Here is a 16,591-nt window from a genome sequence, read left to right on the forward strand (position 1 = left end):
ACATATATAAAGGTTTATAATTGGCTTGTAGATTCCGATGGCACAATCAAGCTGGCTAAACTGAGTGTGAGGGAGGCTATGGAACGGCCCAATGGTAGAAGGATCATGCTTAGGTTCAACAATGAAAAGCAGCCAGTTGGAGACGAAGCTGGCCTGTTGAGTGGCGTTCTTGGTATGCTTGGATCTTACTACGGAAAATTTCCTATCTGTGAGAAAAGTTGGCGTCACGTTACTACTAAAGACAAAGTTTATTTCGAATGTGTCAAGGTAAGAGTTTATATCCGATCTAAGTTACATATGCTTATTCATGATTAGAATTGATTATTTTAGGAATAGTAATTTATTCTTAAATTAAAAATAACTTAAATATAACACAAAGTGTTTGTATATGAAGTGTTCATGAATGCACCGATTTTATTCACAAACTTCTGTGTACTCTTAAGATATGAGTTGGCATTTTTTCTTTTTAATTTGTTGGCTTATGGATTGCTGTTAATGATATTATACAATTTTCAATCCTTTGTGTGTTTTTTTAATCAGTATTATATTTGAGTCAATAGACATCTTTTACTCCATTTTTTTGGGTTCACGTCGGTTGGTGTAGCTTCTTCGATTTATTCTTTATTGCTAAAAGATGTTTTTGTAATAGATGGCTACCTTTGACCTGCTCCTTGACCAGGGAGTATTCCAGCAAATATTTTTAACAAATCGTGTCATTTATGCAGCAAATCTTTGAGTTTGATGAAGATAGTGATGGGATTATAAAAATAATATTTTGAAAAGTATGGGGAAGTCTTGAAAAGATACAAGGCTGAGGTTGTATGATGATTACTACGAGGCAACATTATCGACTGAAGAAAATATCGAGAACCGTCTGCCGAGAATTGATCGAGATCACTGGAGATGGTACCTTGATTATCGCGCCAAACCTGAGACGAAGGTAAAAATAGTATTTATATTGGTATAATATAGTACAATCACCTTTGCATTGTGTCCTTTTTAAAACAGTTTCTAATCCCCGTTTATCTCTGATGGACCAATAGGAGAAGTGTAGGAAAAACGCGATAAATCGATCAAAACAGCTGTATACCCACACTAGCGGTTCGAAAAGCCTGGCTCGGCGGAGGGAATAAGAGGTAGTGTACTTTTTTATTCACTTTTCGGTTTTGTACTGCTTTGCATAATTCAATCCTTGGACTATCTCTGTGTCTACATTTTCCCTGATTAGTCGATTTCGGTGATGGATTAAACTTTGTTATTTCAGTTAGAACAAAAAGGAAGGATAGTCGGTAGAGGGGAGTTATGGATCAAGGTTCACAAAAGAAGGGATGGCTCTTATATTAATGATGAGGCAAGAGAAATTGGTGTAAGTACAACTTAATGTGATTAGTCATCAAAATTATGATATCTAATGGCATCCATAGTTCATTGCTACTTTTTAGTTGCCCGTTCCTTATGTGCTGAGCAGAAAATAAGTTGTGGGTTTCTTTTCATTCAATGTCTACAAATAAGTTTTTGGTTCCAACGCTTATACTATGATATAAAGTTGTTACATGTGAAGGATTCAATTAATTTATAAAATATCTGTATGACCGAAAAGGTTTTTTATTTGGGCAGAAATTTTGTTAATTGCTTTATGAATAATGATGTTTTAACAGCTCTAATTATTTGTTTCAAAATATATATGTAACACATGATTAGGAGCAATTAGTCAAAATTACTAGAATACTAGTATTGAATTATTTCTTTGCCCATTTTATTTATTTATTTATTTATTTATACATTTACTTAAATGAGTGATATTCAGAAAGCGTGTAATAGGTATTAAGTTTAGTAATAGAGCGAGAACAGTTGAAGTTTGGAATCCAAGTTTAGTAATAGAAGAAGAACAGTATAAGTCTTGGAATCCAAGGAGTTCTGAATGATGAAAACTATAGCGTACTTGGGTGTCTTGTGGTTGCTCAAATTGATTTTGTGACAGAACTGGAATCCAATCCATTCAAAATTATTCTCTACTCTCACTTTAGATGTATATCCCTATGCATGCTTATGCTTATCGTGTGCCTCAAATATAAACTCAGTAATTAAGTTGAATGTTCTTGAATCGGATCCATATTGTTGTTTTATGTCTGTAGGAAAGACTTCTGGAGATTGAGCAATAGGATGAGTCATCTAGAGTGTTGTCCCAAAATGATTCCATTGCTCAGGTCTTCGGAAGAGAGAAACCGGGTAGAGTGCGTGGAGTGGGTTTTGGACCGACTCCTAGTCAACTCTTTGGTACAAATTTGCAACCGTCAGTAAACAGAGTACAAGTAGAGGAGACGCAAAGGAAGCTGAATGAACTACAGATAGAACTGGAAGCCGAGAAGTTGAAAAGGAAGGCGATGGAAGATGAAGCAGCAGCAGACAAGAAAAAGATAAAGGTAATGGATAGTGCTTTGATTAATCTTTTTCAACGGCAGGGTGAGGAGCTGCCACCAGAGATTGCTGCAGGGATGCTTTCAATGGAATGATATAGTAGAAAATAGTACTTTAGGATTGGAATTATTTTGGATTGATGCATACTTTTTTTTAGGTAGACTATACAACTCTTAGCAAGAGATCTATTTTGTTGATATTTTGATAAATACATTGTGGTTTGCGGATATTTTTCTGGTTTTGTCACAAGTTTAGATTCCATTCGTGAATACAATCACTCCTAAAATAATTAGAAATCCAAGGAACAAAACTTGATGATATTATTTTTAAATTTTATGTGATTTCATAAATAAAAACCCAAATTTTGCGTCTCTTTTTTTTTTAATTTTTTTCTGAACTTGGCGGCTATTCTAAACTGCCAAAAAGACTAAAAAAATAGGACAGTTGTATCGGGGATTGAGGCGGTTCGAAACCGCCTGTAAAGATATACACGGACCAGTCCTTAACTGCGGTGGTTGTAACATAGCCGCAAAAACTTAATTGATTGGCGGCGGTTTTAAAACCGCTGGTAACCAAGAAGATTATTGTAGAATTCAAATTTTGCGGCAGTTTTTTTAACGCATGCCGCAAAATGCATATTTAGCGGCGGTTATACCAGCGGTTGCTGGTAACAACCGCTGAACTCACTCCCAGCGCTCATAACGAGGGCGGTCACCATAGGCGCCGGCAATATATTTTGCGGCGGTTTAAAAGTGCCGCTAAAAGGAGAAAAAAGCGCCGCTAAACTCCGCCTCTGCTGTAGTGATTATAGATTAGCCCCCAAGCAGGCTTCATAAGAAAGAGTTGGTTTGTCTTCTGGGCTTTCTGTATACCAAGTCCACCCTCCTCCTTAGTTTACAAACTTTGTCCCAGTTTAGAAGATGGACTTTTCTATCTTCTTCATTGTTGCCCCATAAGAAGTCCCTACAGATCTTGTCAATTTTAGAGCATATGGTAGTCGGAATCTTCATAGTCTGCATACAATAGCTAGGAATGGTTGATAATACAGATTTGATAAGGGTACATCGTCCTGCTAGAGAGAGAGTTTTTTTTCCTACTAGAGAGCTTGGATTGAATACGGTCGATGATGAATTGAAAGTGGTGTTGACTGCACCTCTGATGAATAAGCAGAACTCCGAGGTATCTACCTAAATTGGTTGTGAGAGTGACTCTAAGCTCCTGACTAAGCTGATGACGGATGTTGTGATTCACATTCTTTAAGAAGTACACACACGACTTATCAAAACCGATCTTCTACCTCGAGCTATCGCAAAATGTGTGCAACGTTTTCTTGATCATGTGAACTTGCTCACTATTGGCTCTGGCAAAAAGTACCAAATCATCTGCGAAATAAAGATGGGAAAGATTAGGTCTATTTCTAGAAATAGATATAGGTTCCCATTTTTTTCCCTTAACCAACTTATTAATAAGATGTGACAATCTCTTAACGCATAAAACAAAAAGATAACGTGAGAGAGGGTCTTCCTGTCGTATGCCTCTTGTTAGAGTGAAGGATTCTGATGGAGATCCATTCCAGAGCAAGTTCATTGTAGGAGTAGATATACAGAAAGCAATAACATTTATAATATTATCAGGGATGCCTGCATCTTTAAGAGTGTCCACCACAAAATCCCAATTTAGTCTATCGTAGATTTTCTCTAAGTCTATTTTAATTGCCATGAGACCTTTACCCTGATTTTGATCGCGCATAGTGTGAACCACTTCCTGTACCACCAAGATGTTATCTGCACTGACCCTGCCAGGAATAAAACTCGATTGGGTATTAGAAATAAGCATAAGTATATAATTTTTCAGTCTAGAAGCAATAGTTTTAGGAACCACTTTATAATAGGTGGTACACAAACTAATGGGTCTAAAATGGCTAAAATTTTCGGGGGCAGAATTTTTGGGACCCAATAAGCGTTTTATTCACTTTTGCAATATTAGCTGGGTTTTGAAAGATATATTTCACCCAAGTTGTGATAGATTCAGCAATAATATCCCAGAATTGTTGGTAAAACTTCACTGATAAACCATCACTATCGGGAGCCTTCCAACTCCCCATGGCAAACACCACATCCTTAATATCCTCTTGTGTGACTTTCCTCTCAATATCAACATAATCGTTGTTGTGTAGTCTTGGAAAGCAAGCGAAAATAGGATAATTAATGTAATTAGAATCTGCTGCATATAAGGCTTTAAAGTGATCCATTCCCTACTTTATTAGTAGCTCCATATCATCAACCCAAACACCCTCATCATTCTTATGAGCTGTGATTTTATTTCTTTTCCTTCTCCCATTTGCTTTCTGATGAAAATATTTTGTGTTTTTGTCTCCAAAATTAATATTTTCACTCCTAGACATTTGCATCCAATAACTTTCTTTTTGAATAGCGATAGCCTTATAATCCTTCTAAAGATCCCTATTTAACTTCTCAAGGAAAAGGTTCGGGTTGAAAGATAGGCTATAAGATATCCCCTCTAATCTAGACAAAATCTTGTGCTTCTTCCTAAAAATGTGACAAAAAACTTCTATGTTCTAAACTTTTACTTTCTCAATGAACGTTGCTATATTCTTGGTAAAGTTGGCACTGTTGTTCCAGCTTTGTTTGACAATATTATTATAGTCTTCATGAAGGACCCAAGGTGCTAGAAAACGAAAAGGCTTGTTCCCTCCATCCTGATTAGCTAATTGAAAATCAAGAGGAATAGGTAGATGGTCAGATTTAAGTTTAGGGAGGTGTTTAACACCCGCTTCTACAAAACGATTAGAAAATTCCAAATTACTTAAAAAACGGTCCAACCTTCTCTTTACATTACTTCTCTGCCAAGTAAAAAGGGGACCCAAAAAACCTAAATTGTTAAACTCACATAACTTAATACAATTAATAAAATTAGTGGTATCGAAAGAAAGGTTAGAAGAACCCCATGTATCCTCCAAGGTTAATATGGAGTTGAAATCCGCTCCCAGGCACCAAGGACCATTTATGTTTTCGGCAATCTCTTCAATCTTTTCCCAAAGGATTCTACCGCTTGCTTGGGGGCTATGATAAACTACTGTAAAAAACCAAGGGCTATCACTCCCCCATTTGACTTCTAGGTGTACAAGTTGTTTTTGTATCATAAACAGTTTTATCTTCCAAAAACCAGACTTTCAGAGACACCAAATGCCACTTGAAAAGCTTTCAGCTTTGCTTATGCACCAGGCATCAAATCCCAGCCTTTTAATAATAATTTCAGCTTTTCTACCTGAAATGTGAGTTTCGAGCAGGATGCAAAAACTAGCTTTGTATCTAGTTAAATCAGTAAAAATAATGTGGAACCCGTTTGTAGAGGCACCTCTACAGTTCCAAATAATAATATTCATCATAAACTAAAAAAAATAAAGTAACATAAACAAGAGAGATAGAAAAAACTCCCTAAACCGAGGCATAAAGAAACCAATTAAGCTTCCATATCCTGAGCAGAGTTGGCCTCTACGTTCAATCCATTAGGATCATTATTGTCATCTTGCATAGGCATATCTGTACCCAAGGTAGAAGCACCAATTGCATTCCCTTCCAGTTCAAGTGGTTTATCTTTAAAATTGCTCACATGGTTCCCTTCCCTTACCTCCCCCATAAATTTGGAAATGAGGGGGTTTATGTTAAGTTCAGGATTACCATTAGTAGTGAAGAGCTTTCCTTCCCAGTGTTGATTATATATCTCATTGCCAAGTCTTTTGAATTGCATCCAGTAATGTTGATGGGCATAATTGGTTTTAGATGTTTTAATTTGATTTTCTTTTAACATTTTTCTGATTGATAAGTACTACCTGTTGCTTCGATTTGGAGCTGCTGCCTGTGATCTGATTCACTTGACTTTTTTTGCTAAATTCATTATTCTTGTTTTTGCTATTGTTGCCACCTGTGCTGTTTCCACTTCCCGATTTGGAAATCTCTGGATTGGATTATACTCTATTATGACGCTGCGATTCCTTATTGATAGTAGTTTTTTCTTTATTTTGATTTGCTTGATTATTTCCTTCCTTAAACGTCTTTCTCTCATCATAATTGCTTTCCTTTTGTAGGGCACTAAATCTGGAGCCAGAAATCTGCTTCTCCTTAGCTCCTGTGGACTCATTAATTTTTGGAATCTTTTTCCTTTGGATTTTCTTCATAACCATTCAGGGACCGAACGAACCTTCATCTTTTGTAGATTTGTTGTCCACCTTAGAATCCACGATTTTGGGGATTTGATTTGGTCAGGAGTTTTCAACGGATACAATATCATTAATCACTCCCTGATTTTCCTTCCCAATATCTCCTTCCCTTTTTGCTGATTCTGGTTGTTCTGATTTGGTGCGGAGTGGCCACCGCCGGGGTTGTCAGATTCACGGTGGTCCTTAGTTGTAACACCCCAATTAACCCAAGCCTTACCTCTAGCCGTAAAGCAAGGGTTAACCAAAGGTTACGATAATTCTAAGGCTTATACATATTTATATAGAAAGAATAATATAATCTAGAATCCCGATGAAGGGATAAAGCTCAAAGTTAGGGTATGAAAAGCGCAAAACGCATAAACGAAGCAACTAACTTAAAGCACAAGGAATAAATACAATTTACATCAAAATATCATAGTATAATATCATAAGGATCTAGCCACGACTCGCGGAGTTTAAGCCGGCTAGCCATATACAGACCATACATGAAACTGGACAGTAAAACAGCTTATACAATTTTTGTTCTCTCAATACATGCTTCTAGGCTAAACAAAATACAAAAGTGAGAGATGCATAGCAAAATAAATCAAGAGACTCAAAAGGTATCCGGATCCTCCGCTTCTGTCACCATCCAGACAACTCACCGAGGTGGGTTGCGACCTGCATCTGAAAAACAACAACAACGTATGGAATGAGAACCGGAGGTTCTCAGTATGGTAACAGTGCCCAATGATGTAAGATGTAAGGCTCCGGGAGGCAATCACAGATAATGCAATCACATGTTACATCAAGTAACATATTACATTTTAAGAGCATCAGACATCATTACATTTTAAGTAACATCAGACATTTAAGAGCATGGTAACAGTGCCCAATGATGTAAGATGTAAGGCTCCACAGTATGGTAACATATTCAATCTTAGAGGCCACTCCTCTTAAAATGTGTGCATACGCACAGGGGTGTGCGTACGCACAGGTGGCAAAACTTACAGAATCTGTTCACTCGCACAACCTGTGCCAGTGCCCCTAACAGACTGGCCTTCCCAACGTGTGCGTCCGCACAGCCCTGTGCGTCTGCACAAGTTGAAATTCTTCCTTAGATATGTGCGCGCACAAGCTGTGCTAGCGCTGCAAATAGAACGCATTTCCCTGCCTGTGCGTGCGCACAGGTCAAAATTTTTGCAGGGTGTGCGCTCGCACATATCAGAAATCATGAAATTCTGCAACCTTGCAGAATTTTAGATTTTTAACACCAACTTTGAATGATCATAACTTCCTCTACAAAATTCTAATTTTCACAAACTTTATATCGATTTAAAGGGTTTTCAAAGATCTTTAATTCTAAACAAATTTCAATCAATTTCGAAAATCAAGGCAAAAGTTATGATCAGACAAAATTCACCAAAAATCCATTTTTTACCAAAATTCACAAATCCTCAACATCACCAAAATTCACAATTCAAAGCCAAACTAATCATACCCCAAACAATACTAAACAACATCAAGGTCCATACCAAATCTTTCTCAACCACTTCAACCATTCAAGCATATAAACCATTTAATACTCACCTCATCCAACTCTAAATTCAATCTAACATCACATCTAGTTTCCTTAATACCACCATTCAAATTCTCAACAACCATATCAAATCCCATCATTCAATATCTCAATTTATCAACTCTTAAACAATCATCTCCACTTACCAACAACATCAATATGCATTCATAATTATCAACCATATCACAAGCCTCCATCAACAACAATAAGTCTCACATTCATCATCAACCTTCATAATAATTAAAATACCATTAATCATCATCAACTCATATAATCATTAACATCCTTTATTCCAAACCATCACAACATTTTACATTAACTTATTACCTTAATTTTCCATAATCTTCATTATCCACCAATATAACTAATCACCATAAATACTCATCAATACCCATAATTCCCAACAATCACCATCAACCACACTAATCCAATATAACCAACAATTACATCAATTCACATATAATTATTTATGCACCAATATCATCCAATCCTATCTTAGGGTCAACTAGCCTAAGTTTCCAGAAACATTACATATTACATAAAGGAAACTGAAATCATACCTTGGCCAATTCCCAAATGCTCCAAATACCAAAACAAAACTACCAAACTTGATCCAAAGCCTCAACCAACTCCAACAAACACCAAAGCTCAAACTAACAACATATATATCACCAAAATCAAAACCTAAGATACATAGAACAACTAAACACAAGGGTTTAGTGAAACCATACCTTACCCACTGAGATTAGGGGTAAAATCCAACAATTATTCGCTACTAGAGATCACCTAAACAAGCAAAATCACAAAACTTGCTCAAAAACCAAGCCTAAAACACGCAGAAACTTAGGGCACAAAACTGGGGAGTGAGATGCAAGCTCTTACCAGATTTCTTTAGATAAAAAGGAAGAGCTCATTGAGAGCTTCGCGTGGCCGCAAACGACTCGTCAATCGGAGGTTCGTAGCTCAAGTTATCGCGAGTTGAAGTGAGGAGTGAATAGTATTTTCTTCTTCCTCTTCTCCCCTCTCAATCTGATGTGTGTGTGTTTATGAGATGAGGGTTCATTAATGAACCCTTATATATGTTGGACTTGGGCCCGGTCCAACCCGTTAGCATTTTTATCCCTTTTGGCCCAACTTTGGGCCAAACCTTTAACGCTAACGCCCGGTTTTTCATTTCTAATATTTTTCTAAGGTTTTCGACTGTTCTCACTTTTTCTCACACAGAACCGGACAGACTTAAACCAGTTTGACCGGTTCAATTGCTGGTTCGCAGTTTTTCACGGTTTTTTGCAGAAAACACATTTTTTAACTCGGAAAGACCTACTGAGTCCAAAAATCATATTTAAATCCCTAAATTCTCATTCTAACTTTCCAGAACTTAATTTGGGCACTTAAATTATTTTATTCGTGAAAAACCCAGTTCTTACATTAGCTCTATATTGAGCGGCTTTTTTTGCCGTCGGTTGTATCTTTACTTCTGGACACCCATCTACCTTGTGACCTTCCACAATGGAAACAAATCTGGTGGAGACCTTCATAAACCAGGTGAAATTCCTTCCCCCCAACGTAGTAAAAGATGGTACTAATTGATTTCTCAAGTCAAGTTCTACGTAGATGCGAGCAAACTTACCTCTCGAGTGAATAGATGTGCTTTCATCGACACGAAGCATAGTTCCCAGAGTTTTTTCTACCTTCTATAAGAAGTAGTCATTGTAGAGCTCTACCGAAAGATTCAGAATTCTGACCCAGACAGCCACTTTCTTCACCTCCGTTTCCTGGGACATGAACAACGGTCTCCATCTTTGGACTAATAGATAGTGGTCCGCAATCATCCAAGGCCACTCAAATAGAGCATGAGCATAATTGTCTTGACTAGAAAATCTAACCAAGAAGAAACCACCCTCCAAATCCGTCACTCTGGCAGTCTCCTTATTAGCCCATCACCTAGTGATCCATTTTTCCATCGTCTGCAAGTTGATCTTCTTTTTCAAAAGTTTGATGATAAGGGTTTATTTCTAAGGTTTGCACCAATCCTCATATTTCTCAAGAGTAACTTCGATATTTGGCATTAGATTGAAGGGAGCTTGATTCCACCCCAGCTCAAAAGCCTCATTATCAGAGATATACTCTTCAGCCACCATTTTCACTATCTCTTCGGGTTCAACTTCTCCAGCCCATCACCTACCAATCTATCCCTATAAGAGACTTTAGGGGGCTGGACAGGTAGTGTTCTGGAACAACCTCAATCTCTAGTTCAGCTTCAGCATCCTCCATGCGGTATTCAGTTTCCTTGTTTTCTTCGGGTTCGGGGGCATCATCTTCTATATGTTCAACAGCTTGTTCTGTCGCATTCATCTTTACTTTTTTGGTACTTTTTGCCATCAGATCTTTTTTTTGGTGATCTCTTTTATATGCTTTTTTAATTATTTTTTTATTACATTTGAAGTTTTTGATCCTACAAATATAAATAATGATTATGAGATATGAAATTTTGGCATAATTTAAAATGATAAAATAAAAAAATTGAGTAAATTTTTATTTTTCTTAGTTGAATAAATAAAAAAATGAAAAGGAAAAAATGCTATAAAACAAATAATGTTACTCTTATGTTATAAAATATATTAAAAAAAAGAATGAAACATAATAACACTTTTTATTTTTAGCATTGTGATTCAAATAATATTTTTCAGGAATGTGAATAATTGATATATTTTTTTTGGTATAGATATCATAAATCTGAGGGTCAAATTTGTGGTTTTATTATTTTTTTTAAAAATACAAATATGAGGATTAGATTTGTAGTTTATAATTTTCTTCCCACAAAACTAACCCATCAATTTGCTTATCCCTTAAACAAATTTTCAGCCCACACAAATCTGAGCCTCCGATTTCTCTGTTATCCCAAATTGGACCCTAAGTTTTGTTTCCAAAACAAAACTGAGCCTCCGAAATTCCAATTAAAAAAAAATTATCTCCATATCTATAAAAAACACACCATTTTTTTATAATTAAACATATCACATTCTGCATTTTCATAACTAAAAAAATTAGCCATTTTTACATCATTTATTTTTTTATTTTTTTTCAACCAAACAATAAAAATAATAATTTTTTTCTCAATTTTTTTCTTCTTTTTCTTTTTTTTTTTCATTTTTATCTCAAATAATCTAACTTTAATAAAAAATGAATAATATAGAAAAGATTTTTTATAAAAAAAACAAAAATTTTTGAACAAAATTATTTCGAAAAGTGTATAGACCAATCAAGAAGGATAAATGATATTTAGTTATTTATATAATTTTTTGTGAATTTCGATCTTATACAATTTTTTTTAGAGTAAAGGACAAATCCATCCCTGACCTTTTTTTTCGCGGACATTTTCGTCCCCGAGGATTGAAAAATACATTCATTTCCCTGACCCTCTGAAAAAGTGGACATATTTACCCTTTCGTTAGAGTCGTTCCGTTTGGCCTGACGGAAAATGGTGACGTGGCTCCCGTGGCACTGACCTGGCCATTACGGACTGCCACGTAAGATGGACTTTTGAAAAGAGGACGTATTAGTCCCAAGAACCCAAACGTAGTCGTTTCTTCCTCACCCCTCCAAACAAACTTTAATCCCCTTTTGCATTTTCAACCAATATTCCAGATTTCAGATGAAGAACAGAGCAATTTAGCGACATATTCACCAACAACAGAGCACAAATTCAATTTCACAGGCTCAGTTCACAATTCAACCAGTCCAGATTGTGCAATTTATGAAGAATCAACAACTTACAAAAAATTGCATATGGAGGAAACGGCTCTGGCCGTGGAGGAAGTTGCCATCCAGGGTGGCGGAACAGCAGCGGAGGGGTTGAATCTCCCATCGCAGCAAGTGGCGCTGGCGAAGCTGCAGTTCTACATCGAGGGCTGGATCCCGAGTGGCGAGGAAAATTGGTCTTGGCTGTTGGTCCCCGGAGTGTTCTTGCGGTGGCGTCGTAAGCGCGTGCGGCGTCCTCGGCAGAATCGAAGGTTCCGAGCCAAACCCTTGCTTTCTTCAACGGGTCTCTGATTTTGGCGGCGAATCTTCCCCACGGTCTCTTCCTCGTGCTGTGGTATCTAACTTCCTTTAATACTGGCATCGGCCCTGATCCGTTTACCTCTGCCACTGTAACCGCCGCCGTGGGTTTCAGAGCCGCAATTCCTCTGCCTCTTCCCATGACGATGGCTTTGGTTTTCAATATAAAAAAGAGTAATTTTGTGATGTTTTAAGGAACAGAGCGGAACTTAGATTGGGAAACAATGAAAAGAATCAAGCTTTGAAAACAAATAAGCATTTCAGTGTGTAAAATTTTGATGGGTCGTTCACACTGATTTCCAAGAAAGAAAAGCAACACATTCTTCTTCTTCTTCTTTGTTCTTTGAATCTTTGTCTTTGTTGTTGGGTGTGGTGTGGAGGGTGCGCATGGGGAGGGGAGTAGAGTGTGTTAGGGTAAGCGAGGAAGTGGAAAGGGATGGGGATAGGGCAAGGAGAGGAGGGGCAGCGTAGGTGGTGGTGGAAGAGGGAGTCAGGGAGAAATATGTCCTGTTTTGAAACGACATCGTTTTGGGGTGGGAGGACTAATATATCCTGTTTTAAAAAGCTACACATTTTGGTATGAGAGGACTAATATATTCTGTTTTAAAAAGTTACATGCCACGTGTGCTCCCGTAACGGCCAGGTCAGCGCCACGGGAGCTACGTCAGCGTTTTCCGTTGAGCCCAACGGAATCACTTTAACGGAGGGGTAAATTTGTCCGCATTTTAGAAGGGTCAGAGACATGAATGTATTTTCCAATCCTCGGAGACGAAAATGTCCGCAGAAAAAAAGTCAAGGACGGATTTATCCTTTACTCTTTTTTTTTTAAGTATAAAAAAATAAATTATTTGTTTATTTTTTATAAATGACTTTTTAATAAAAAAGTATATAAAACAAACGTAGGGGGAAAAAAAAAAAAAATCGTAGTGAATGTACTCAATGTAGGGTTCAACTGAAATTGATTTTCGGTCTCAGCGGCTGAGCTGCTCTTGTCTTCTCTTTTCCACGGTCTGGTATTGAAAACACTTATTAAAACCCTCAAAACCCCTGATATTATCCCTCTTTCTCTTCCGCCCTTCGTTTTTCTCTTACTCTTTACCATTACACTGCTCACTGTAAGACGCAACAATGAGCAGTTGGAGAAGCCTTCTTCTGCGAATCGGCGACAAGAGTCCCGAATACGGTGCCGCCGGCGACTTCAAGGACCACATTGTTCGCATCCCTCTCCTTCTTCTTCTTCTTCTTCTTCTTCTTCTTCTTCTTCTTCTTCTTCTTCTTCTTCGATCTTAATTTCAATTCTTTTCTTTTCAGGAAACATGTTTTGGCGCCATTCGCAGAGAGCTCGACCACTCCCAAACCGAGATTTTGGAGGTTAGCTTTTCGATTCTCTTCTTTGCCATTTATGATTTACCGTGGTTTGTTAGGTAATTATTTTGTTCTTGTTGTTCTGTTTGGACCAATTGAAATTTGGGGATTTTTGAGCTATGAGGCATATTGTTGTAGCTAACATCTGTATTATGTATGTGTTATGAGCTTTCTTTAGAGATTATGGAGAAACTATATTGGTGACTTTAAATATTAGTAGTAGTTTCGTTGTTAGTTATAGTTGGCTGAGTGGTTGTTTTCCAATAGGCAATAGCAATACTTGTTTTTTATTAGAACGAGGATAGTATTTGGTGTGCGGACTAGTATATAATTTCCTGTATATATTGTTCCAAATATTGATATTGACACTTTTTTTTTAATTTGTTTTTGGAAGTCTAGGCTGGTCTTTCAAAATGTTCATGTATAATGGACTCCAGATCTAACATACTAAGACATGCTTGTTTTCTCTATCATTGTAGTTTCTTATAATATCTTTATTTTTCTTCATGCAGTTCCTTTTGGCATGTGCTGAGCAATTGCCTCACAAGATTCCGTTGTATGGAACCCTGGTAGGTTTTTTTCTTCTCTCTGTCTTGATTGAATAGCAAATGACCCTCCTTCCCCATGCCCAGGGGGCTATATTTATGTATTTGAATGTGCAGAATTATTTTGATGAACTAGTGCTGGAAATTATTCTGAATTAGTCATTGTCATAGTTGTGGCAGTGGTAATTCATCAAAGTATTATGGCATGCCATGTATATACAATCGAAACTGTTACTTAAGGCAATCTAGTATGTATACAATCTACCTAATGTTTGACATTGTAAATTATTTCCTCTTTGCACTTCATAAAAGATTTTAGCATTGTTGACTTACTCACTTTTCCCTTTATGAGCTGTTTACTTTCTAAATGCAAGGTTGGTAGCTTACTAAGTTTGATGTTGATGCTTTGCATATTTGTTACTTGCTAGATGCATATAAGCAGCATGATTTTGACACAATCTTGCAAATATATATTTGCAATGGTAAAAGAAAAAAATAAAATATATGATTAGCAGATTAACTTATTGTGAAAAATTTGTTTCCCTTGCTTACTATTGTCCTTTTATTTTCTTTTTGTTGCAATCATTGTCTATTATTTTTATCAGTGATTACTATCTTCGCTATGTGTTGTGAAATTTCATTTGCTCCTAGTTCAATTCCCTAAATGATGTTCCTGAGCATCTTTCATTTCCTTTAATACTCACTTCTTTCAGATTGGCTTGATTAACCTAGAAAATGAGGACTTCGTTAAAAAACTAGTGGACAAAACTCGGACTAAATTTCAGGTGAGCAGTTCATCCATTGAGGCTTCTATATTAGTTTCTTGATGATGTGTCATAAATTGTCTCTCCTAAAAACTGAAATTGTTTAGTAGAAACACATGAATGATTGTATATCTAATACACTATCTCACAGAGTGTCTTTTGGGCTTCAAGTGTGGATTGAATATGCACTGGTCTATTTTTGTCTTGTGTTGAAATTCTATCCTTATTTAGAAGAATGAAGGTAAAAAGGATAGAACTCTAGATCTTTTGGTTAGCGAAGTTTTGATACCATGTAATGAACCATCTGTTCTAAAGTTTAAGTTGTATTTGCATTGTCTTCATTCTCTTATTTTACTTTGCTTGTACATGCAATTGTAGATAGGGCTTTTCCATGAGAATTAAGGACAGCGATTTGAAATATTCAGTTGTCGTTGAAACAAATTTCTATAAATTAACATTCTCAATGGGATTTTAATTAAGATTTGATTTGATGCAATTATGCAATGAGATGTCTTGAACTGGAATGGGAAGAGAAAGTATCTATGTTATTATTATTTTATTTATTGATAAAAGAATAATATCATTAAGATGGGAAGAAGAATGTTACAATGTACAAGAAGATGGGAGGATAACAGATTCTCCTTGCAAAAGCCACAAACAAACAAAAGAATATTGCAGTATAGCTTTCCAGCTTCTCAAGGGAAAGTCATCCATAAAGATCACAGGATAGGAAAGTATATATGTTATCATGTTTTTAATAGGATTGATAAAAAATGTTAAGAACACTAGAAGATTGATTACATTGATTTGAGGAAGAGTTAGATTTCCCCTGACTTACCAAGACTAAGAAAATGCCAACACTCCAAATTAATCCCCCTCTCTCGATGTTTATAATCAACAAACTCTTCTAACTAACTTGGTGCCAACATGAGTTGCCTATATAATGGTACTTACTGGCTGAGTGGCTGTGTTCCACGATACATATACTGTTATTTTGAATTTATTTGTTCATATAATAAAATTTCCCATTGCATTTTTTTAAAATATAATTTGCTTCAATGCTCGAATGCAGTAAATTCTCTTAGTTTTATGTGGATCTTTTGGTGCATCTGTTTGAGTTTTAATCACCTATAATTTTTGTTGCTTGGCTTTTATTTTATTTTTTTAAAAATAGGATGCGTTAAATTCTGGAGACTGCAATGGGGTTCGTATCCTAATGCGGCTTATGACTGTCATGGTATGTATTGCATCGTTATTTATAAAAATATGTACCTTTATTGCCATTGTTATTATATGTCAGTATACTCTATATAGCATGAGGTAGTTAGGGAGTTCTTCAAGTTCTCATATTTGTTAAGCCGTTTTGCATAACTGGTTTACATAATTGTTTTACAATTGGTTTGTTATACGTTTCCCGATCATTAAAATTTCCGCATGTAAATTCTGTTTTGCTTTGCTACTTTTCATGAAGTCCTAATTATGTTTCATCTTATTCTTATTATCATCCATCCGTCTTTATTTTCTTTTTATAGATTTTTTTTATTCAGGTAATTGATTGCAGTTTTTTTTATGTCACTGTTATGCACCCCTACATGGGGTTTAGGGGAAAGAAATAGATAGTAAGGGTAATTTTGGTAATTTT

General features: G+C 36.3%; 3 protein-coding genes across 4 annotated transcripts in view; 2 read left to right on the plus strand and 1 right to left on the minus strand.

Moving 5' to 3' along the window:
- Nucleotides 1-2,513, plus strand: part of LOC107647291 — a 5,002-nt gene extending 2,489 nt beyond the window's left edge. Inside the window, exons 2-5 of the mRNA XM_016351384.1 lie at nucleotides 13-172; nucleotides 804-940; nucleotides 1,265-1,366; nucleotides 2,208-2,513. Of these exons, the coding sequence (XP_016206870.1) occupies nucleotides 13-172; nucleotides 804-940; nucleotides 1,265-1,366; nucleotides 2,208-2,513 (705 nt within the window). The remainder of the gene's footprint in view (nucleotides 1-12; nucleotides 173-803; nucleotides 941-1,264; nucleotides 1,367-2,207) is intronic.
- LOC107647290 (ethylene-responsive transcription factor 3) lies at nucleotides 11,929-12,417 on the minus strand. The gene has a single exon (XM_016351382.1). It carries the CDS (start codon nucleotides 12,415-12,417, stop codon nucleotides 11,929-11,931), a length of 489 nt encoding a protein of 162 aa, XP_016206868.1.
- LOC107604853 (nuclear cap-binding protein subunit 1) overlaps nucleotides 13,203-16,591 on the plus strand; it is a 16,849-nt gene continuing 13,460 nt past the window's right edge. For both annotated transcript variants that reach the window (XR_001612407.2, XM_016306559.2), the window contains exons 1-5: nucleotides 13,203-13,487; nucleotides 13,587-13,646; nucleotides 14,153-14,209; nucleotides 14,899-14,970; nucleotides 16,124-16,186. Coding sequence is in view for 1 of the 2 variants with exons in the window: in XM_016306559.2 (XP_016162045.1) it covers nucleotides 13,404-13,487; nucleotides 13,587-13,646; nucleotides 14,153-14,209; nucleotides 14,899-14,970; nucleotides 16,124-16,186 (336 nt within the window). In the remaining variant the exon portion in view is untranslated. The remainder of the gene's footprint in view (nucleotides 13,488-13,586; nucleotides 13,647-14,152; nucleotides 14,210-14,898; nucleotides 14,971-16,123; nucleotides 16,187-16,591) is intronic.

This window comes from Arachis ipaensis, chromosome B06 (assembly GCF_000816755.2).
Source record: "Arachis ipaensis cultivar K30076 chromosome B06, Araip1.1, whole genome shotgun sequence".
NCBI lineage: Eukaryota > Viridiplantae > Streptophyta > Magnoliopsida > Fabales > Fabaceae > Arachis > Arachis ipaensis.